Genomic DNA, 24,547 nt, shown 5'->3' with positions numbered 1-24,547 from the left:
TTAGTCTCCACAAGAGTCTTCCCACTCTCCCACATAATACCTGTCCAACCGCTCCAGCTGGACTCCACCTAGCCGCCTGTATCGCCAAGAGAAGTCCAACGACCTCTCCCTCCTGTGGAAGGCAGGGTCTCTCTAGGCATCGCGTGCTCCTACTGCTAGCAAAAAGACCTCCCATGCCTCTTGTTCCTCCCCAGCCATGCCCTAGTAGTTTCTGCCTCTGCCCTGCTCATCCTGCAAAGCCTCCAGGTTGTTGAAGTCTCCTCCAACGATCTAGGAGTCCACCTCTGGGAGTCCATCCGTGATCTCCACCCAGACCTTGCTGCATGCCCTAACCTCCATAAGGGCATAGACATTGAGGACTTCTAGGCACGAGTCCCCAATATCCAATCTGATCCATAGCACCCTCCTTGCCACTATCATCCCATGGTCTCGTACACAGGCGGTGAGACTTGGGCCAATAGAGGTGTACACGCCTCCACTCCTACCATGGGTGCCTATGGCATGCTCCCAGTAAGTGTACGAGCTGCCTGGAAGTACCTTCCCAGCCCGTTGGGCCTGGGTGGAGGTGAGCTTGTGCTCCTGTAGAAGTAAGATGTCGATCCATCCGACAAGGGCAGGCTGCAGCTCCAACGGAACAATCAACTTCCTAGAACCACGTGCCCCACTACAGTGGAGACTATTCACATTCCAGGATGCAAGGTGCAAGCTCATGGGGAAACCTGACTGATCGAATAGGCATTTGTTCGGTGTGGAGGTTGCTAATGAGAAGGAGAAGCTATGAGGCATGCAAGTACGCTTTGCCACCGATCTGGACGACGAACTCCAGTCCCCCATGGTGACCCTCGGCCGAGACCATAGGGGTGATAGATGTTCCAAGTGGTACTATCAATGCATCTATCAGCCATGTTGAGAGTCGTGACTCTGTACACTGGTAGAAACGGGCCGCCTGTGCCAGGGGCCACTCGATCACGTCTCTCGGAGCTCCCCACTATGGAGGGGTTCGAAAGATAATGCTCAAGTGTGGGACCTCAACACCAGCCCACCAATTAATGTCCATCATGCAACCAGGCCATTGCTTTGCAAACATTGCTAGTCCTTCTCTCATCCACTGGGAGATGTGGTCCGCCACCTAACTCTTCAACTCTTCCTCTATCTCTGTAGTCGTCCACTCCCCTGAGTGAGAGGATTGAAGAAAAAAGGCGTAGTTTGGTCCATTCGGTGGTGCTAGTAGATGGACCTTGCCCCTCCTTGACTTACAAACCACGAAGATCCCCACCTCTAGAGGTAGTGGAAACTCTCCGCGGTTCGCAACTCTTAGGTAGGACCATGGGCCACTGTGGAAGAACTCTTGTGGCAACAGCTGTGCCTGTCTCGGGAAAGTGTAACGGGCAACAGGAGCCGATGAGTTGGTGGCTGTATGGGAGGGGGAAGACTGTTGGTGCGAGGAGGATGTAGGCGTGCATGACTCATCACCTCTCTTGCGGGAGAAGAGGGGGTGGGTCTGGGGAGAGACACATGTATGGGGTGCGGATCAGGGGGGGTGCTCGGTAGGGGAGGTGGTGGGGGGGAGAAGGATCAAGGGATGGTGGGATGGATGGAGGTGCATGGCGGGTGTGGGGAGGGGGGGGGGGGGGACTAGTGGCCCTGGAATGGGGGGGCTATGGGCCAAGGTCAACTGGGGGAGTGGAAGGGGGGGGCATGGGATGTGGGTGTGGGGGCTGTGGGATCTCAGGTGAGGTAGTCTATGGCGTGAGTGGTGGATGTGGGGGGCTACGGTCTTGCCGGGTAGGGCAGGTAGGAGGGGGCTATGGAGTGCTCTGCTGAGGGGGCGTCGCTCGCCCACCTGCTCCGTGCTACCAAGGCTGGGTCTGAGGAGCTGGCTACGAACCTCCTGCCGTCTCCCTCTCTGTCGTCTCTGGACCCGTGTGAAGCTGTCATCATCCACCTATAGGCCTGTCGCCGAAGTTGCCTTGGCTCCGAAACTCGTACAAACTGCTGCTTGATGCCCAAAGTTGTGGCAGTGCAGGCACTGCCTTGGCTGCCCCGTCACAATGACCTGCTGCCTAAAGGAGTGCCCACTTGCCTCAATCTCTAGAAACTATGGGATATTCTTAACCTCTTTCACTCCCACCCGTACCATTGGGATGCCTGCTATTGTCACTGCATCCGCAAAAGACGCGGGAAGGACAGTGACGAAAAGCCGTCCAAAGTCTTCCACCAACTGGCGATACTCTATTACCAGGCCGGGGAAAAGAAGGGTGACCAGGTGCCGAAGAAACTTGTTGTGGAGTGCAAATGCCTCCACACTAAAGCCATTGTACCAAGGGACCATGCATACGACCCCCTTCGTGGACGCATATGGTGAACTGGCAAGTAACTTGCGAGTTGCATCTGTCGAGCATTAAATTCCTTGGACATATATTCTCCCCTCAATCAAAATGAAGAGTGTCCACCTTAGATCCTAACAAATTTTCAGATATACTAAAAAACTACTTGAAGCACAAAGACACTTTGAACCTAGCTTTTAAATCATATATCCATACATGCCTAAAGTAGTCATCAATGAAAGTCACAAGTAGTTATCAAAAAGATGATGTTTGTATAGAACCACAAACATCATTGTGTACAAGCTATAGTTTGCGAATAACTCTCACTAAATCATCTTGTGGAAATGAAGCACGTTGCATTTTACCTTATATACAACTTTCAGAAATTGTGTTTACCAAGTGCCTCAAGAATAGGTAATGAAGACACTATATTAGATTTCTACACGTGCAATAAACTAGCTAAATTCAGATGACCAAAACACACATGGCATGTCTTCCACACATTTCCCATAGTTATTGAGCTTATATAGTCCACAAGATAGTGAACCAAATGCAATAATCATATCACTACAAGAGAGATCATGGACTATACATATATCATTAACAAGCTTCACAATCAAGCCACATCTTGGCAAGTACAGAAACTAACATCAAATTCTTTTTTATCATAGGTACTTAAAACACATTTTGGAAACATGGAACGGAAACAAAATGGAGCAAGAATCGCTACTTTTTGTTTACATAAGAGGAAGCTGAAATAAAATAAGAAATGTGAATAGGAGGAGAACCAATGGGATTGGAATGGAAAGTTAGATAATGGACATTCCTTGTCACTGTCTTTTTTATCTTTAGTATATACAAACCATCCATAAGTGTGAAAGTACATCATTAGTAGTAGTTAACACAATTGTTCCAACTCCTTTGACAAGATAAGAGGAGTTATTGGCACATGTCAAAGTACTACCCAAGAGAAGTGAACGGACTATATAGAGACATAATATGCTTTGTAACACCACTATGAAAGTACCATACATCTAAATCCACAACATACGTGCAAGAACCATGTAAAGAAGGGTCATAACTACATTGCGCATTAAATATCCATTCTGTGTTCTACACAACATTTGTAAATTTAGAAGGAGAGGCATTTGGAACCACTATACTAGTCTCTTTCTTCTTAGGTTCTTTCGCAACCAATTTAGGATAGCCCTTAATGACATGATCTTTTACCTTACAATAACTGCTAAACATCTAATTCTCTTTTTTCTTCTCATCCTTATCAACCTTCTTTGTTCAAGCAGCATTTGCATATTTCTGCTTACTAGAGTAGAAGATGAAGCTTTACCTTTACCTTTTCAAATAGCTACAAAAGCTTGTCTCTACAACATACATAATGGACATGTTTTTCCTAGATTGTTCTTCTTGCAGCAAAATAGAAACCAACTCATCAGATAACAAAGCATTTGGATTGCCTTTCTTCATCAAATGAAGAGTAGATGCAAAACTTTGATAAGAATCAAAAAGACCGTTGAGAACAATCTACACAAGTGAACTATCTGGAAAAATCTCATCTATAGTAATCAATCACTCCTTAAGATCTGTGATTTGTGTCAAAAAATTATCCATAGAGTCACCTTCATCCATATGTTTGTGGAAAAAATCAAAGTTGCAACATTGGAATGTGTGCACAAGAGGGAGAAAGAGGCTCAAAGTACAAGAACAAATTCTTGTTTATTAAGTTGCTCAAGGTACAACTTGGGTATACTCTATCTCAAGTTTGATAGTGACCCATAGGCTATTTATATAGCCTCTTCCAAGCTAAGGTTAGGATTTCCCCTACCCCTAAGGCTATTCACACCCATCTGCCCTCATACACCCTTGCTTACAGTGGGTTCCTATGCCTATCTTCTAACACCCCCCCTCAATGCCAGGGTGGCATTGGATTACAAGGCATGTAAGATGTCCCCCCCTTCCCCCCGCAGGATGCCTTTATAAATCAGGCTTACAAGAGTGTTTTAGGTAGATGATTTAAAGAGTCAAAACAATCGATCTTCAAATGGATTGGAGGCATAGTTGGCCACCATTTCTTTGGGTACATCAGGAGTGTTGGGACATTTACTAGTGATATGCCCTGTTTTATTGCATTTGTTACATTTCATTTTCTCAGGATACTTCTTCCAACAGTTGTTTACAAGATGTCATTTTTTCTTACAGAAAGAACATCTAGTGAGAACTGTATGTACCAATACTTGATCACGGGAAGTTGAAGATGCCTGACTATTGTTGCTTTCTTTGTGATTTCTCTTTTCTTCATCCAAACAGGATTGGATGGTACTTGCCAATGTAGGGTCTGGAATGTTGGTAAGAGTAGTTACAAGAGTAGGAAACACCTGTTTTACAGCTTTTAGGAGAATAGCAATAGCATCTTCTTGATGTATTGGAGCTTGTACAGAGGCAAGCTGTGCCATAGGTCCCTTCATGTGAGAGATGAATTTTCCCAAATCTTCTCCTGATCTATATTCCAAGCTAAAGAATTCAATTTTAAGGAAGATTTTAGTATTTTTACCAGTAGCTCCATAGAGCTTTTCAAGCTCATCCCATTTTTCTTTAGCAGTGTTTAGTTGATCAACATGATGAATCAAGGACTTATCTAAGTGTAACATTATGATGGCTTGGGCACGTTGGTCATCCTCTACATCAACCAGATTTGCAAAGTTTACAACTCTAGTGCCTTGAATGAGAGGCCAATACCCTCTCTCCATCATTTTGTACTTTATAAGTACCTGCCATGGGTGGAAATCTTTGCCATCAAACTTTTGAATTTGAGGACAGACATTAGCATATGTTGTGGCCATTGGGAAGGTCTTACCACTTGTTAAGACAAGGGTAGTGTCTATTCCCTTACAAACTTGCCACTGAATGTAGAAGTAAATCAAACAATTGAAATCAAAGTTGTAATTAGGAGAAAGGCTGAAAATCATACAAATGTAATAGTTCAAAGTATGACTGTGGTGGTCCTTTCTTATGTGCAATCTTCTTCCGAGGTTCAACAGTCTTTTTAGGTTTTAATGAGGTAAACCTAGACTGGACTTCAGGGTCCTCCTTGTGGTATGGCTTAGTGAATGAAGCTTGTGTTGGACAAGGTCGGTCTATGATCTCAATGCTTGTTGTTGCTAATGATTCTGAGCAGAGTACAATGACACTCATCCTTTTGATTGCATTGACTAGTGTACTTGAACCAAAGTCACTCAAGATATGCAATACAAATCTAGTATATGATGGTCTATGTGTTTATAATTATACACATAACCTTACAACAATATAAGAAGAGAAAGTTGACAAAATAACACTCACTAGATTTAGTGAATACCCAGCAAGCAAATGATTAGATGATTAATGATTAGTGTTTAGAAACACTAATGTCAAGCTTAGTGAAATGCTTGAATGAAAGCAGATTGGAATTTGGCTTCCCAATGCACTTAGTGATGTCCATCGGGCATGTCCGAGAGCTTTTAGATTTCAAATAAGCTTCAGAGAAGATGCTTTAGTGATTAGAATCACTGTTTAATAAAGCTCAAAGTGAAAAATGTAAAAAATGCTAAGTTTAGAGCTTACTAGCTATGGATACCACAGGGTACACAGTTAGGGTTTATCAGAGATCTCTCTCTGTAGAGAAAATTTCAAGGAATCCTTGTATATGAGGATAGCCCACTAGGGGGGCTATCAAAGCCCCAAGGTGATTGCTGGGATTGCGTCGCCTGCTGCGTGCACAGTGGTACGAATGACACGCTTACAGAAAACTGTGCCTGTTCTGGAAAATGCATAATGTCGGGCTCAGTCATGGACAATGTTGGGGGCAAACTTGACGAGCAGCTGCGCCCCAATGTGGAGAAGGGATCTCCAAAAGAAAGCAAGAGAAAATATGGCCTCCTTTGTCCTCCCCAAGTCCTCCAAGGTTTGCAGGTATAGGCTAGCTATGGAGGTGAAGGAGATAAGTGGAAGATGATGGACAATCTTGTGCACTTAGTGAGGCTGAGGGTATAGGAAGCTGAAGAGATCAGAGGAGGCTCTGATACCATGTGGAAAAAATCCGAGTTGCAGCATTGGAATGTGTGCACAAGAGGGAGAAAGAGGCTCAAACTACAAGAACAAATTCTTGTTTATTAAGTTGCTCAAGGTACAACTTGGGTACACTCTATCTCAAGTTTGATAGTGACCCATAGGCTGTTTATATAGCCTCTGCCAAGCTAGGGTTAGGGTTTTCCCTGCCCCTAAGGCTATTCACACCCATCTGCCCTCATACACCCTTGCTTACAGTGGGTTCCTATGCCTATCTTCTAACAATGTTTACACTCTAATTGCTTACACATGTTACCAATACGGATCTCATTTCTTCTTTGATACAAATGTGCAAGAGTATTCCAATCATCCTTAGCTATCTTACACGAGCGAATACGCGAGATTATGGTACGTTTAACACAAAATGCAATCAAAGCATGAGCCTCTACATCTCTACTATCCCAACGAATTTTCTCAAAAGTAGATGGTGTTGGCACTCCAGCATTAACTTGAGCTGAACTGGAATCTGCAGCATCCTCAACTACAACTGTTTCTATTACTTCTGCTGCACTTAAGTGATGTTTTGAAACACCAATAAGACACCTTTCAATTCCATGTATAATGTCACAAAGCCACATCTTGTGATAGGATGTTTGACAAGCCAAAATTCTCAAACCCTATCAAGTTGCACATGAAAATAGTGTTCCACTTTCTACGCCTCTAGGGATATTGGCATAATTGGGGCACTCATAATGCCTTTATTTTTAACTCCTATCGAGGGATTCAAAGTCACATTGCTCAATTAAAAAGCCTTCCTCACTCGCAACTTGATATGGTGTGGTATACAGGGCTTCTTCCCCGGGAGGATTTGGTCTCATGGCATAAAGCAATTTCCTCCATCACTCTACCATCCTTTTAGCTCATATGTCACTCTTGAACTTTCAAGTAATTAATATAGTTATCCTTTATGAAAAATAAACCACATACCACACACACGATTTCACACGCACTGCGCTCCTCAAGATACTTCACCCAACCTACAATCTAAGGGTTGCTTGCAAGCCTTACACTGATGACCATCTCACTAGTGCCAAGACTAGTGATTCATCATGAGCATAAGGAAGTATTAATCGTAAATGAACATGCAATTAGTGTATCCAAATATGCACTCAATGTATCCAAACATACATCAGTTTTTACTTTTCACATATGCTTTTCCTGGCAGCTTGCTCACTCCATGTATAACCACTCCAGGAATGGCCATCTCGTAGGACCCAAAATCAGTGGTTAACAATGAGCATGGTACAATACCTAATGTATCAAACTCATATGCTGAATTTACAACAATTTGCACTTGCACTCAAGACAACCATAATCTTACCCCCTTCAAAAAGATGGTGATATGTCCTAAAATCCTTATTGAAATCAGAGTACAGCAACTAGTGTTTGCAATAACAACAATCATAAGTTCACATCTTCAAGAAGATAGTGATGTGTCTTTTGAGACAACCATGACTTCAACCCCTTGAGAAAGATGGTGGTCCCAACAATGAAACCATGAAACCAGCCTTCAGAAAACCAAAGGGCAGTAGAACATTAACTTTGCAAACACAACCACCTTTAAACAATAAACTAGCAAAGTAAATAGTCACAAACAAGGAAGCTAGAGTGCTCTCATACAAAAGAAACAACTCCGATTTGCTAGTGGCCCTTGCAGTATTTTGTACATTAATAAAGCACTCTTCAAATCAAATACAAAATCTGAGTGCTTAGCTGATTAGAGTCTATGGCTGAAAAACCATGGTTACTAAAGCACCAACTCAGTCCCTATTTTTTGATCAATTCTGTAATGCATCCTCTTCCAAATCAGTGCAGGTTTACCCTGTTCCCTTTACCAAATGTTATTCTCACCAACAACAACCGTTTGCATGAAAAAACCTAAACAATTGCATTCTAACAGGTTCTAGGGTACACACAGCTAATTTACAGCTGGTTATGGCTCCAAGCTTCCCAGAAATCCTGTATTTTTTAACCATCCATACTATGGACACTAACACTAATAACTACTATGACACTGACTCTCTAGATTAATAAGAAAGCCAGATGATGATGCACTCCAGGGTTTTTCACACTATGTCCATGTAGTGGCACGACATCCATTCCCTCTAAACCTGCACATCCTTCAGTATGCACCACTGATACACCACCCAAGTCAAGCACCCATAGTGTTAACTTGTCGCTCATCATGCACATAAGAAGGCATCCCCCTAGATCATAGACCAAAATAATTAACATTTGCACAACTCTAACACCATACCAAGCATCCACTCTAGGGTCATCAACCCTTGGGTGTGTATCATAGACTAGAGGCTGTTGAGCCACCCCAAAGAAGTCAATCTTTTAAGCATAGGTATGCAAATATGCAAATACATTCTTACCATTAAACAACATCTCACCCTCTATTGCCTATAGAGCATTCATCACTACAATTTCTATTTGAGCAAAAGCCTGCATCACCTATTATTGTTGTTATACCTGCATAAGCATGTTCATATTATGCACTAACTGTTGCAAAACATCACTAGAAATTGTGCTTGAAAGTTCTCCCATCCTGCCTTCCTTCTGACGACCTTTCACGTCAGATTTGCCAATGTCGAAGGGGTTTTAGTCGAAAGATCATTTCCACCGGGGATCAGAGAGAGAAGTAGAAAATAGAAGATAGAAGAGAAGGAAAAAAATAGGCAAGAGATTCAAATGAATTAGAGAATGCTGAAAATCTCTTCAAGATATGTCCATACATCATGAATTAATCAATAAGTCTTTTGCCAAGTCTACGAAAGCCTTTACATAATATAAAGACCAAGCTCAATGATTCAAGGTACCATGTATTGATAGAACCTAAGAAAATAAACAAAATCCTTATATAGAACCCCAAATACACTTCAGCCCTGTGTATTCCTGATCATTACAGCAATCATAAGATGATTGTTTGATGGCTAAATCCCAAGACAAATGATTCTTGGATTATCTAGACAATTGCTACTACTACTCGGAAGCAATTTCCAAGCATTAGATCCCCTAGAGCTCCCTGTGATATCCAAAACGCGCATCAAACACTAGCTTTTTCTCTACTGCTCAAACGGTAAATCTAATGGTTCCGTTGGCTCCGAAAGGGGGACACATGGCCAAAATTCTCCCGGATTGCTCCTCCTCTCCTCCCGTCCAAAGTGCTATCTGCTACCCAAAAACTGTGATCACACATGACACAAATTCGGAAATCCTTTTTTTTATGAGTTTTTTCAAAACTGGCTTAAAAGCCACTTGCTTTTTGCATGTCACCCTATTCTAGAAGTCTATTACATCTTTTGAGGATATTTACAAGAAATAATGGCCAAAATATAAAAAATAGGCTAAAATGATCCAAAATTCCTGTATTTTTTAACCATCCATACTATGGACACTAACACTAATGACTAATATGACATTGACTCTTTAGATTAATAAGAAAGCCAGATGATGCACTCTAGGGTTTTCCACACTGTATCCGTGTCGTGGCACGACAATTTGGTGGTCAGCCTTCATGACAGCTGCCATCACCTCGTCTGCTCCTCTACTGTGGTGTCCTACTACCGCATTTTACTGCGGCATTCTACTATCGCATTCTACTACAGCATTTTGCTACTTCAACCACATCATCAGGCATCATCCTTTGCAATCACCTCAATCTCCTCATGCTCCGGTGATCAGCATTTGGTGTTTCTCTCACTCTGTCACTCGCACTGGTGATCATAGCACTTGGGATCCAACATTCATTCACTTCAAAGTTTCTTCTCTGTGTTTGAGTTTTGAGTTTTGCATTTGCATTCTACAATTAGGGTTTGAGTTTTTGCTTGTCTTTGTCTAAGTTTTGGTGTTTCAGTCTTGGTCGTACATGCTGTGTTTCCTCAGTGAAAACCCTAGCATATCTTCACAAAGGGTCTTCTACTTTGGCAATTAGATCTCATTCAACATGCAAACATTCTCCCTAGGGAGGACATAGTTCCTTGGCATACAGCAATTTATTTTGCTTCTTTGCCATCACCTTTGTATTCCTCATGTGATTTGATATAATATTTGGAGGGGGGGGGGGGGGGGGGGGGGTGTGCAAACAAGAATGACCATGTGTTGTCGAGTATCCACTTATAGCCTTGGCCATGTCCTAATTTTCAAATGGCTACTCAAATTTAAATTTTCTGCCTGTCCAAACTTTATCCCTTGGCCCTGCCAAAATATGGTCCAAACTTTCACATTAAGGTAAAAAACCACTCTTTTGACCAAGGTCCTACCCATGCCCAGCATTGCCAATGCAGATGACCATCATGCTTAGAGCTCACAGTAAGTTCATATGCCCATGACAAATGCATCTCTGAGAAGCTTAAGAGGGAGGTGGTTTTCAACCACTTTGTGGGCTAGAAAAGACACCCCTAGAATCAAAACTTCATTAATCTTTGACTCTAGGAAAAACCACACATATGAAAAGGTATCGGACAACACATGGATGGAGACTGCTCTAGGGTTTCTGGCAAAAGGATGGGGACCAAATATTTACCCAACTATGGGGTCTCCCTCTACCTATTGCTATCCTTAAGACAGCCTGAATAAGAGGAGATAGACCCACAAAAGGGGGAGAGTTGGTTTGACAAACCAACTAGGGTGCAACATTCAGTGGAGGGGTTTCTGTGGAGATCGCTAAGGGACCTGGGATGGCAGAAGCTAATTGTTGCAGGTGTTCAAGCGGCATGTAAGAGAAATTAAGAGTTTGAGGCCTACTAAGGCCCAACTCAGAAAAGGCAGCAAGTCTTCAAACTTCTGCTCTAAAAAACTGTCAACACATGGAAGATTTGAGGAAGGTGGGGAGAGGAAAGGATGGTGGGAATAAGGAAGCAAGAGAGCCTGGTTGGAGAGGAGGAAGATGTGCAAACAAGGGAGGTTGGAGGACAGGTGCAGGATCGGGGCTGGCAAATGAAGATTTGAGAGGAGGTCCTAACAATTTTAACGATTCTTCTGAAAGTAAATTTTCGTATTTCTAAAGAATAGCATCCTCTAGTGTTTTATTTGTAAATGAGCAGCCTCATTTGCTTCCAATACCAGAGCTACTGTAAATATACTGCAACGGAAAAATGCTCTTCCAAAAAAAAAAAAAACTCATCCTGATTTTTTATCCTGTATTTCTAATGCACAGGCACAGAACATATGCTGACGAGTACCTTAAAATGGAACAATCACATTCATATTTAAGAAAATGTATGATTGCACTTAGAAACATCCACAGTAAAAGTCAGGACAAGTTCAAAGTTTCCATGATTGTTTACCTTGAAAGAACACTCTTGTAGTTTCTCTTTCTCTAGCATTGCCTTCAATTCTGCTAGCTTTTTGTAGACCTCCGTTCTAGGCCTTGCAAGAGTTTGGAGCCTGTCCTGAAACATTGGGATGATAATGAGGCCCTGATAATAAGAAGCATTATCCAGCTTTTGAAGATGAGGTTAAATAAACAGTTAATGCAACAACCATTGAAAAGTCGAATAAAAGGTCAATTTCTCAACCATGAAACCCACTTAACAGTCATGATTGTTCTTGCTTTGTACCACATAAATCAAGAGGCTAGAACTTTCAGGCTCTACCTCAAATCTCTCTCTTGAAACACTTTTGCTTCTGTGATGCTTTTTCACCTTATTTCCCTGTGTATCAGAAAGCAACAGTTTGAAACTCTCTGACAGTTTGTAGGTCCTCAGCCTTTTTAAGGCCTTGACATAACCTCTCATGTAAAAAAAATACTTTGTTAATCATACATATCTCTCAGACCTCCCTCCCTCACTCCATCAAAGAAATGTTTCCATTACTATATATTACAAGACATGGTCACTCAAGGTCATAGTTGTCACTATCATAAATTATGTTTAAAAGCAAAAGTAAGAAGAATCCAAAAGAAGATGTTGAAGTCTCTTACACAGATTGTCACACATTAACCAAAGGAGTGGTGCTCACTGCTTGTCAAACTAGGAAGAGTAGAAAAACAGCACATTACCATCAGTTCACACTGCCCACACAAAGCCAACTTTTTTTAACCCAAGAAAATAAATTTCTATTAATAACTCCTCAGCGAATAATCTGAGGTAAAATACAAAGTACAAGGAACTCTGTGAAGAGTAACGAAGTAAATCACAAATACCATGATTGTGTGAACAACCAATTCAGTGGGCTGCAATGCCAAACCATACAAGGGACAGTGTGGAAGGAAGTGCATGAATCCCCTATCCACAGAAAAGCTTCTCTTCTCTTCCTCATCCTCTTGGAGCTGCCCACAATCCTCTCCCATCTCCCTCAGAAAGTGTGAATGATCTCTGTCTGAATCCTTCATAGAGTCTCTACTGTGGATACATCCAAAAGGCCAATGGCATGGCTGCATCTCACAGTCCAAATATAAAAGGATATGATATTGGCAATCAACTGCCATCTATGGCAATGTCCCCAAATCCACTGTGCCTGTAAGTAATCTGGAGTGAAAATCCTGCTTAAATGCTGTCCAATAATGAGAAAAGAGTAGCTCCCTTGAAAATCCTCATAGCCACATGTTGGACCTCTATCTATGACCCATGCTACAGCCCCCCTGGTAGCCACCATGGTCTCTACTATGCCATGAATACCATGCCAAGAGCTCTCCTCCAAACCTCTTGGGCTCTAGGGCAGTCCCAAAGGCAATGTCTCTGTCTCCACTGGCTTGCCATATCTCGCACATGCTACTAGGTCCCTGCTGTATCCAAGCCAAGTGCCAACTACTAGGCCCCTGTGAGCTACAAGCAATAGGAAGAGGGAAATCTTCCTAGGCCTGAAGCTATCATATAGCCTCCTCCAAAAGTCGCATAGGAGCTCATCTATGATTCCCTCTATAAGCCACTGGGGGGAGGCTATTGGCTGGGCTCTGATCCTCCTCATCTGTATTCCCCTCCCCGACCTGGTAGTGTAGCCAAAGAAAGGCACATCACAAGGCCGATCAATGAATGGATCCCTCTACAACCACTCTCCTAGATCCCACTGTAATCTCTATAAAGGTCTCTTGTGGTAAGCCCGATATCTCCATCCATCAACTTGACAAGTGGTTCGGTTGGGGTCAATGTGCCACTTCCTCTCGAAGTGAGTGACTACTCTGATCTTGTGTCTGAAACATCGAGTGAACGCTATCAGGTCAAGGTTCTCTCATTGGAAACAGCCATCGTCCTCAACCGTAAAAGTACATGTCCTGTCTCTACTAGTCGCAAAGACTACTAGAGGAATGTCCCCTCTAGAGAAGAGACCAATCCAAGTCTAAGAGGTGCATGTATTTGTCCTCCAATCTCGTCACAGCCTCAATCATAACTCTGGCTCCCTGAAGCCCATGTAGCCTCTGTCTTTGAGTCTCTTGTGGTAGCTCCTCAAATACAAACCAATCTCCCATTGATACAACAACATATACATAGAATCTCCCCAATGATACGTATGTCCTCTCTCCAAAAGTGTGGCCAGAGTCTAATCTCAAAAGGTGATTGAAGAGCAGAGGCTACTTTCTCTTTTCTTCAGTTGTAGTGGGGCGTAGTTGGTGAAGCCCTGGTAGTACAGATCTCCAGGCTCTAATAATAGCAGCCACAAATGTAACCTCAAAGCTTCTCCCTAAGTCCCTAGTCCTAATCTCCTAAAAAATCCAATGGGTGCTAGGCTGCCATGGTCCATACACAGGTATCATAGCCTTTAGCCTCCCTATCAAAAGTTTCTTCCAAGGCTCCTCGCCTAGAAGCAAATCCACAACAATGAGCTTAGCCATCAAGGCTTTGTTCTAGTTGTTTGGGTCTATGATCCCCAACCCTCCCCTAGATCTAGGTTGTATGATGATATCCCAAGCAACCTTTTCCTTGGCTGGTAGGCTCCCGTTTCCTCTGGAAGAAATAAAGTCCCTGATAAGGTGCTTCACCACTACTCTCCCTGCTAGTAAGAGTGGTGCTAAGCTCGAGTAAAGAAGCTTCTATCTTATGCTCAAGAGGATGGGTGAGAGCTATGGTTCTGAGGTAATGTCAACCCCCACATGGCAACCAAGATCTCTTACTACAATCCCACAGGGAACCCATGTAAAATCCTCATGTGGTTGCCACTCTGGCTGCCTAGTGTCACATACCCTACATCCATAGGACTTGTGCCAATTAATTAAGGCACCTACTGCTCTACAAAATATCTCCATGGCAGTTACAAAGGCCCTAAAGTTACTCTCATCCCCGTCTAGATAGACTGTGGTGTCATCCGTAAACTCCACATCTAGAAGCTCCTCAAACTCAAGGATAGGTAACCTAATGCCTCCGATACCTGTAGATTTGTCTCTCAAGAAGGAGCTCACGGCCTTTGCTACAAACAAGAACAAGAAGGGAGCTAAAGCCCTATCTAACTAATCTCTGAATGTTGAATCTATCTCCTCATGCCCCACCTGTCATAACCTGGCTCTGTTCTAAGGAGTAAAGACCCACTATTCCTCTGATCTACTACTCTAGAAATCCCATCTTCAACATCATGCTCTCTAGGAACTCCCAATCAACACCGTCATATGTCTTCTCAAAGTCAAAAAGTAGTGCAATAAGATCCTAGTTCCTAGATCTAGCCAAAGTTGTGGACTCCTAGAAAGTGAAGATGTTGTCCAAGATGCTACGTTCTTGAACAAAACCTATCTGTGTGGGGTGAATGATATCTAGTATCACTACCTGGAAATGCATGCATTCATCACTTACACTAAGAAACTCTGTTTAATGTAATAAACATACAATTTTCCTTTTAATCTGTGCAATCATTAATGGATGTAACTGAAAGTATGGTATTTTTTGAAGCCTAGAAAACCAACAATTGTGGTTTTCTCAACAAATGAAGTGTTTTCTGGTTGTGATTAGACTTCTACAACTCTTTCCTACATTGACAAATATGGGATGTGCTTGTTAGACAACACAATTGTTACACATACATGTTCCTCTTGCAAAGCGAGAATGTACTCTAACACAGACACTTTTTCTCCTCTTGCTAGGGGGGAGTTTTTTCTTGTGTGACCACCACCCTCTGAGATGGTTGTACTTTCTGTCAAGATTGTGGGAGAGAAGGAAGGAGTCTCACTTGTAGCTTTCTCACTTACACAATGGGGGAATACACACAAAGGTGGAGGCTTAAAACAGTTTTCCTCTTCTTAGTTGTGTAAGCCAAAAAAACTCTAGTACAGAGAAATAGAAGAACCCTATATATGGGTCTCAAACCAAACTCAACTAAGGTGGCATACTAACTGAGCCACGAACTAGAGTAGATAAGGATGACTGTCATCTAGCTATTATTCATGGGCGGTGTACCAACCGCATCTGCAGCTAACAAGTCGGTGACATAAATGCACAACAGTCACCCTAGCATATTACGAGTGGAGCTCGATATCTCAACACTCCCCCTCGAGCTCAATCCCAATTCTTGCACACCAAACAAGTCTCTGAACTTGCGCAGCTTCTCTGCGCCCAATGCCTTCGTGAATATATCAGCTACCTGATCCTCCGTGCTGACATAATCTAGATCAATAAGACCTAGTAAAACCCTCTCCCGCACATAGTGATAATGCACCTCAATGTGCTTTGTTCTAGCATGATAGACTGGATTATTTGCCAAGTGTATACTGCTCATGTTGTCACAATAAATGACAACGGGCCCATCTATAGGTTGATGCATATCATAAAGTAGCTTATGCAACCAAGCTACCTCACATGCAACCATTGCTGCACCCCTGTACTCAGCCTCTGTGCTCGACAAGGCAACTGTAGGCTGTTTCTTGCTGCTCCAAGTGACTGCAGCACTCCCAAAAGAGAACACATATCCACTGGTAGATCGTCTATCAGAAATACTACCAACCCAATCAGCATCAGTGTATCCATGCAACTGTATCTGAAAACCCAATCTCATAAAATAGTCCATACTGCAATGTGGACTTCACATACCTGAGTATGCGTCTAGCCGCATCCAAATGCAGTTTCCTTGGAGCCTGCATAAACTGACTTACCAATCCAACAGCATAGCTCAAATCTGGCCTGGTAATAGTCATATAAATCAAACTTCCTACTATGCGTCTCTACATAGTAGGGTATTCCAGAAGCTCACCTGCATTTGCGCTCAGCTTCACATTCTGCTCCAAAGAAACTGAAATAGGCTTACAGCTTGTCATCCCATATTTGAACAACATGTCCAATCCATACTGCCTCTGCAAGAGCCGTATCCCACTTGGTGATCTAATGACCTCAATGCCTAAGAAATAACACAGCTCTCCCAAATCCTTCATCTCAAACTTCTGCTTCAATAGCATTTTCACATGAAGGATATCTTCATCACTATCACCTGTTATAATCAAATCATCAACATAAATGACAAGTAGCATAATACATTTCTCTATTTTTCTCACATAAAGTGAGAAATCTGCCTTGGAAATCTGAAAGCCAATAGTGACAAGATACTGTCCTATCTTGTCAAACTATGCTCTAGGTGCTTGCTTCAAGCCATACAAGGCTTTCTTCAACCTGCAAACAAACTCAGGATGAACAACATGCACATAACCTGGTAGCTGCTCCATATAGACCTCTTCTTGCAAATCACCATGCAAGAAGGCATTATTTACATCCATCTGATGTAAAGACCATCCCTTTGATGCAGCCATAGCAATGACTGCTCTTACAGTTGCCATCCTTGCAACCGGACTGAATGTTTCTTCATAATCAATGCCATATGTTTGTCCATACCCCTTGACTACTAATCTTGCCTTGTATCTATTCACAGAACCATCTGCATTATGTTTCATCTCATAAACCCACTTACAACCAATTGCATTCTTATCTTTAGGCAAAGGTACCAATTCCCATGTAGCATTTGCTTCCAAGGCATCCATTTCTTCATCCATGGCTTTCTCCCATTTTTCTTTTCCCATGGCTTGCTCAAAAGAAGTGGATTTTGGTTCCTGTATCACTTTGACTATATATGCATAGTGAATGGCTGTAAATCCATCATATTTCAGCCTATCCACAGGATACCTAGCTCTGGTAGACCTGCGCAAAGTAGGTTCACTCCCAGGTGCTCTCAAAACATCCCTGGTCTTCCTTACTCCAAGTGTAACAATAGAAGGAATACCCAACTCATCATCAATGCTCTGTTCTAAGCCACTGGATTCACCATCCACATAAGAGTGACCTGCATTCACATCAAACATGGGTTGATCTACCTTCTCTTTTCCTTTTCGTGAAACCTGCATACCACTATCTGCATTGTTTTGAGGAGATTCTCCTAATCTCAATCTGCCTGTCCATGGCGAAGAATGTGAACCACTGCTAGAGGACACTCCAGGTCCACTAATATTTTGTGACTGCTGTTGTGAATTCTGTGCAGCATTACCATTTTGTGCATCTACATCATCAATCACATTTACTGGTTTATACCAACTACTCATCTCATCAAAAACAACATCTCTGCTCACTGTAAACTTACGAGTAGAAGGGTTATAGCATCTATACCCTTTCTGCTGCAGAGAGTAACCAATAAAGATGCACTTCTCAGCTTTTGGATCCAACTTGGATCTCAACTCATCTGGCACATGAACATAGGCAATGCAACCAAAAATCTTCAAATGAGAAATATCTAGTTTCCTACCAGTATACCTCTCCTCTGGAGTCATCCCATGTATTGCTGCAGTGAGAGTCCTGTTCATTATGTAGACTGCTGTAGCAACTGCTTCAGCCCAGTAAAAATCTGGCAAGTCTCTTTCGTTGAGCATGGCACGAGATACCTCTCCAATATGCATGTTTTTCCTTTCTGCAATTCCATTTTTTTGTGGGGTATGACTGCATGAATATTGCTGCTTTATGCCATACTCCTGCAGGAATCTTATAAACTAATTTGAGAGATACTCTCCCCCTCCATCTGACCTTAGGCATTTTATTTGCAGGCCTGTTTCTTTTTCAACCATAGCTTTAAGAGTTTTAAAATGCCCAAACACTTCACTTTTCTTTTTCATAAAATACACCCAAACTTTTCTGCTATAGTCAGTAATAAAAGTGACAAAATAATGACTGCCTCCAATAGATGCAGCTTTAGTAGTCCACACATTAGAGTGGATTAATTCCAATGGCTTCTTACTCTCTTGAACATGTTTTGGAAATGGTTTCCTTGCCTGTTTTTTAAATTGACAGGCTTCACATACCTTATTCATTTCTGCAACCTTGAATTTAGGCAATCCTGCAACAATATTTTGGGCTTGCATTGATTTAAGTCGCTGTACATTAACATGACCAATGCGTTTATGCCAGATATCAATATTTGCAACTACACCGGTCCCATGTGCAAACATTGCTGCACTCAATTCAGGCATGTCTGCATCCAACATAAACATTCTGCCCTTCTTTTTTCCTTTTGCTATCAAGCGACCTTTATTTTTCATATCCTCAACAAAGCATCCATGAGAATTAAATCTGACCTGCAAGCCCTACTCAACCATTTGACCAACAGAAACCAGGTTCTTAGTGATATTCGCGACATGAAATACATTCGACAGGTATTTCTTTTTCCCATCCTGCATAGACAAAGGAATTTTTCCAATCTGCACAATAGGATGTGCAGTATCATCACCAATCTCCACAAATCCTGGTTTTTCCATTTTCCTTGCATCCTGCATCCATTATGCATGACCTGTCATGTGGTTTGATGCACCTGAGTCAACATACCACACATCGTTGCTTTCTTCTGCACTTGTCACAGAATTGGTCATGTGCTACACCATAAACAAATGCTCATTTCTGTCATCACCTTGTCTACTAGAAGATGCATAATTCCCTTGTTGCAATTTTCCATTCATGATGTCATTCTGCTTTTTATAGCAGTCTTTAGCCATATGACCCATTTTACCACAGTAGTAGCATTTAATATTGCTGTTTGCATTTTGGCCTCTTTGCCATCCACCACAACCTCTTTGGCTCCCCCTGCCTCTAGAGTTACCACATCCTCCTCCATAGGAATGGTTTTCTTGAGTTTGCTGCATATTCTGATTTCTACCACGGCCTCCACATCGGCCTCCTCTACCTCTGCCTCTACCTCTTCCAGCATTTGAGTAGAATACAGCTTCTTTTGAAGTTCCTCTTGAAGAAGATGCACCACCATTTCTCTGCTCCTCAGAAATTAGAAGAGCAATCAACTCCTCAAAATCAGGAAATCTTTCACGGGCGGAAATCGATGTTCGGAACTGTGCATAGTCCTTTCCTAGACCATTCAAGGTCACAGAAACTAAATCATCATCTTCCACTGGCGACCCAATGGAAGCAAGTGCATCTGCAATATTCTTCACCTTTATGTGGTAGTCATTGATGCTCATACTTTCTCTTTGCACATTGTGCAACTCTTGCTTGAGCTGCATTTTCCTGGCTTGCGTATTTGTACTATACATTTTTGACAAAGTATCCCATGCATCCTTTGGCGTACTTGCATCCTGAATATGCACAATCATTGAGTCTGAAATACTGATAGACAGCCAATACATAACTTTTCTGGCTCTCTCATGCCATCCTTTAAATGCCTACATTTGTTGTTGATTGGGAACATCAAGAAGAACTGGTTCTTCTTCGTTTCCTGCAACAACGAATTCCCAATATCCTTTTCCCATAAGGAAATTCGTCATTCTAAACTTCCATGCTTGGAAGTTGTTCTTGTCAAGCTTTTCAGTGACAATCAGTGAGAGAGATTTAGACGCCATTATAGAATACTGCAAAAAATTCTGTCACTGCAAAAAACACAGCTTCAGCCTCACAAGGGCAAATCTGCAAAACTGACAAAAGTGGTATTTGACCACACAGTCACTTCCTAGTGACGATTTTGCATCAACAAGCAACAAGAATGATTTTGTAACTCCCAATGTCTCTGCGCACAGGCATACAATGCAATTTCTACAGTAACTTTTCACCGACCTGTAAAACAGTGGTCGCACAGCAAAAAACAGGGCCTTTTCATGAGTGCGTGCGGAAAACTTCTGCCTCCAAAACAGGCCCCGAAATGGCCTCGAATCAAAAAAACAAGCAACCGAGGGCTAAAGGCCTCACCTGCAACATATACTGCCCTCTTGCTACACCGCGAAGGACGTCTCAATCTGAGACAATGTACTCTTGCACTTTCCGGCTGTGCTACCTGCAGAGACTTGCTCCCAAACTCGAAAAATGAAAGCAACACTGGTCCTCTTACCAAAACGCCGCGAACTTGGTTTGCTTTCTTGAGCTCCTTACCACGAACCAAGCTCTGATACCATGTCAAGATTGTGGGAGAGAAGGAAGAAGTCTCACTTGTAGCTTTCTCACTTACACAATAGGGGAATACACACAAAGGTGGAGGTTGAAAACAGTTTTCATCTTCTTAGTTGTGTAAGCCAAAAAAACTCTAGTACAGAGAAATAGAAGATTCCTATATATGGGTCTCAAACCAAACTCAACTAACTAAGGTGGCATACTAACTGAGCCACGAACTAGAGTAGATAAGGATAGTTATCATCTAGCTATTATTCATGGGCGGTGTACCAACCGCATCTGCAGCTAACAAGTCGGTGACATAAATACACAATGATCACCCTGGCATATCACGAGTGGAGCTCGATATCTCAACACTTTCTACCTTTAGAGTGCAAAATAATGTGTGGCTGATTACTTTACACAACTAAAATGTGTATATGTGGCTCAACAAAATGACTAAAGCAAAAAATGAGAACTCCCTTAGCATAGTTGGAGCTATATCAAATATATACAAAGCACCTTCCGCAAGCCAATAAAAGAAATGCTTCCTTGCTTTATCTGTAGCATCAATACCTCTATGCCCTGCATAAGGAGGAGCGTGACTCTCAATGATCACCTTAGGTCTCAACTACTTTGTGACACACAACCATCCATGCATCATTAGAAAACCATCTCTAAGCACAAAGTGATCATGCCTCTGTCATTGCAAAGCTGATCATGTGCATTCGCAAAATCCAAATCAATAGCATACTAATCTTTTATAGTGTCCAACTCAATGTGATATACATAGTAACAATTGAAATCTGAGGCTTACATGACAATGCATCAACCACCACATTCATTTTTCCATCTATTTGCACAATCTAAAAATGAAACATAGATAAAAAGTTGGCCCATCTCTCATGTGCTTTTCAGAAAACTTAGTCTAAGTCAAAAAGTAGCGCAATGTCTTAAAGTGCATGAATTATAACAAGCAACTCTTTCTCATTAACCTACAAATACCTTTCTGCACTATGGAGAACACAAATCTCATATGCCAAAACTCAGCCATTATGCATTAAAACAACCCCTATGTTGTTTCCACATGCATCACACTAAACAACAAAGGACTTTCTTAGATCATGCAACACAAGCATAGGATTTAAAGTCATCTTTTTCTTTGACTTCTCGAGTGTAGGAATTTCCACTACTGTCCACTTAAAAGACACACCCTTCTTTTGCAAAACATACAATGGAGATGCAATTTCAGCAAAGTTACGCACATACTTCCTATAATAGGAACATAGACCCAAAAACCTATGGATCTCGTGCACATTCTTCAACGCTGTCTATGAGTATATTGCCTTCACCTTTACACGATCCATACAAATGGCATCAACCAACACAATGTATCCCAAAAAGTAAATCTCGTACAAGAAAAATTCACTCTTCTTGTCATTTATAACTAACATGTGCTTATATAACTCATTGAACACAATGTCCAAATGTTGCCTATGCTCTAACTCATTCTTTAAACAGATAATTATGTCATCAAAGAAAGTGTCCACAAATCCCCTATGTAGCTTGAAGATGCAATCCATCATGCGATTAAATGTGGCAGGAGTATTCATAAGTCCAAAAGTCATGACAAGAAACTCATACAATCCAAAAGATGTCCTGAAAGCTGTCTTAGGTACATCCTTTAGTCTAATGTGAATCCAATGATACCCACTTTTCAAATCAATATGATTGAAATCACTGCTCCCTACAATTTATCCATAACATCATCGATTCGAGGAATCAAGAACTGATTCTTTAAGCATGGCAATCAATGCTCATATGCCATGATCCATCCTTTTCTTGAACCAAAAGCACTAGAGAATGGAAGGGAGATGAGCTAGGCTGAATCAGCCCTTTTTCCAATAGCTCATCCACCTAACCCATTATCTCTTCTTGTTGGGCTACACTTACCCTATAAGGTGTCTTATTAGGAGAACTACTTCCAAGGATAAAATCTATGTCATGATCTTCCAATCTTTTAGGCAGTAGCTGTCCCGGAAGTGGCCAAAAAAAGTAATCAACATACATTTTCAAAATTGACATGTGATTTTTTTCCTAACTTGGACATATTCTCAATATTTTCATTATCAGTCTTATCCTTTGTGAAAACCAAGTATATTGAAAGATAATTTTTCATTACTTTAGAAATAGCAACAGCTGAAACAACACAGACAAATTCCCCTTTCAATGGTATGAACCTTGTCCTTATGCTAAATAGTGATCACTTCAGCATGTGAATCAATCACTGCATGCACACAATGGCACCAAGGCATACCAAGCAATACATCACAACTATCAAGAGGTGTAATGAAAAACTCTTCACTGTCAACATATCCCTGAATGTGCTAGTGAAGCTTCCCAATAAGCAATGTGATAGCCTTTGCATGTCCCTTGCATACCATACCAACTTCTCCCATGAGTCCCATCTCATCCTCTTTGATGCCTAGACAGACTACCGTGTCGGTGGAGATAAAGTTGGCTTGTGCCCCATTATCAAAGAAGATTAATACATATTGATCTCTGATTTTACACCATACTCCACATAATTCAATAGCATTATCACTAGGCTAATCACTAACAACATCAAGCACGAAACCAAACGTTTTGGGCTTCTCCCCTTGGGATAGTCCTCAGCCATGTGACCCTCCTGTTCACAAACAAATCTTTTGAAGCCCTTAATTTCCTACATTTGCAACTATGTTCCAGCCCATTCCTTGTTGTTTTGATCTCTTTTTAACCTAATTTTCAGATCTTCCCCTTTTCTCAGCCCTTGGAAACTTCTTGTTTGGCTTCTCATCTATGCCTTGGAAGCCCGAATCTTTCCCATGCAACAAAGCATCAACTATACTAGCTATTTCTATGAGCTAAGACAAGGTATATATGATGGATCTAATATAAAAATCCTTGATTCCTTTACACAACCCACATACATACTTTTTCACTTGCTCATAAAGAGGAACTAGACGATAAGAAGTCACTAGCAGTAAGGCATTCCAAAACTTCCTATTATACTATTCCAAATTCTTGTATTGTGTTGCATCTAGCTTATTCCAAGTTATCATAATGTCCACCTCAATTATACTAGTCAACCAATTTGAAGCAAATATTTGCTTAAATTGTACCCATGTTGATGGTGCTCTACCTTGTATCAAGAGCATGGACCACCATTGTAATGCATTCCCCTTCAAGAAAGTGGCTGTCTTTCAAATCTTTGAGGATTTGGTAAAGTCAACTCCCAAATAGGCCGCATCAAACTACTAAATAAAAGTCAAAAGCCTTCAGACTATCTTGTGTCCCATTGAAGGCCTCAAACTTTACCGCTTTTCCACCCTCATCATAGTTCTCTTCTGCCCCTTTGGCAGTCAAATTATTATACATTGGCTACTACAAAAAGGGTACACTTGCTATATGCATTACCATCCATGCCACTCTTTGCCCCAGGTATCATATCAATCCTGCCATACATGGGGTTATGCATATTACTAGCCATACCCGCATATATTGGTCCTTGCACACCATAAGAATTTGTGACATACATTCCCATATGCAGTCCTTGACCCACCATAGCATGGAAAATAGTACTTCCACCAAAATATCCTAGTTTTCCATACTTGCATACATGCACGTCTATCCAAAACCTATTGGATTGGTACTACCAAGATGGCCTTACATTTGTGTCTCAAATCCCACTAGTACCATTTGCTTTTGCTCACCACCAATCTTTGGCACATCTTTAGGCTGCAAGGGCTCTCCTTTGGGAGCTTCTTGCTATCCAAATGCCTTTGAATATTACATTTTCTT

The 24,547-nt window shown here is 41.7% G+C and overlaps 1 protein-coding gene across 4 annotated transcripts in view; it reads right to left on the bottom strand.

The window, feature by feature from the left end:
* Nucleotides 1–24,547, bottom strand: part of LOC148025478 (uncharacterized) — a 155,829-nt gene that overhangs the window by 96,741 nt on the left and 34,541 nt on the right. For all 4 annotated transcript variants that reach the window (XM_087692630.1, XM_087692632.1, XM_087692629.1 and 1 more), the window contains exons 4-5: nt 12,047–12,103; nt 11,738–11,842 (exon numbers count right to left, since the gene is read on the bottom strand). In XM_087692630.1, coding sequence (XP_087548756.1) covers nt 11,738–11,842; nt 12,047–12,103 — 162 coding nt within the window. The remainder of the gene's footprint in view (nt 1–11,737; nt 11,843–12,046; nt 12,104–24,547) is intronic.

This window comes from Lygodium microphyllum, chromosome 14 (assembly GCF_053477565.2).
Source record: "Lygodium microphyllum isolate KBCC chromosome 14, Lygodium_microphyllum_v1.1.10, whole genome shotgun sequence".
Classification (NCBI taxonomy): Eukaryota; Viridiplantae; Streptophyta; class Polypodiopsida; order Schizaeales; family Lygodiaceae; genus Lygodium; species Lygodium microphyllum.
Note: the sequence above shows the minus strand (reverse complement) of the source record. Positions and strands in the feature narration are given on the sequence as shown.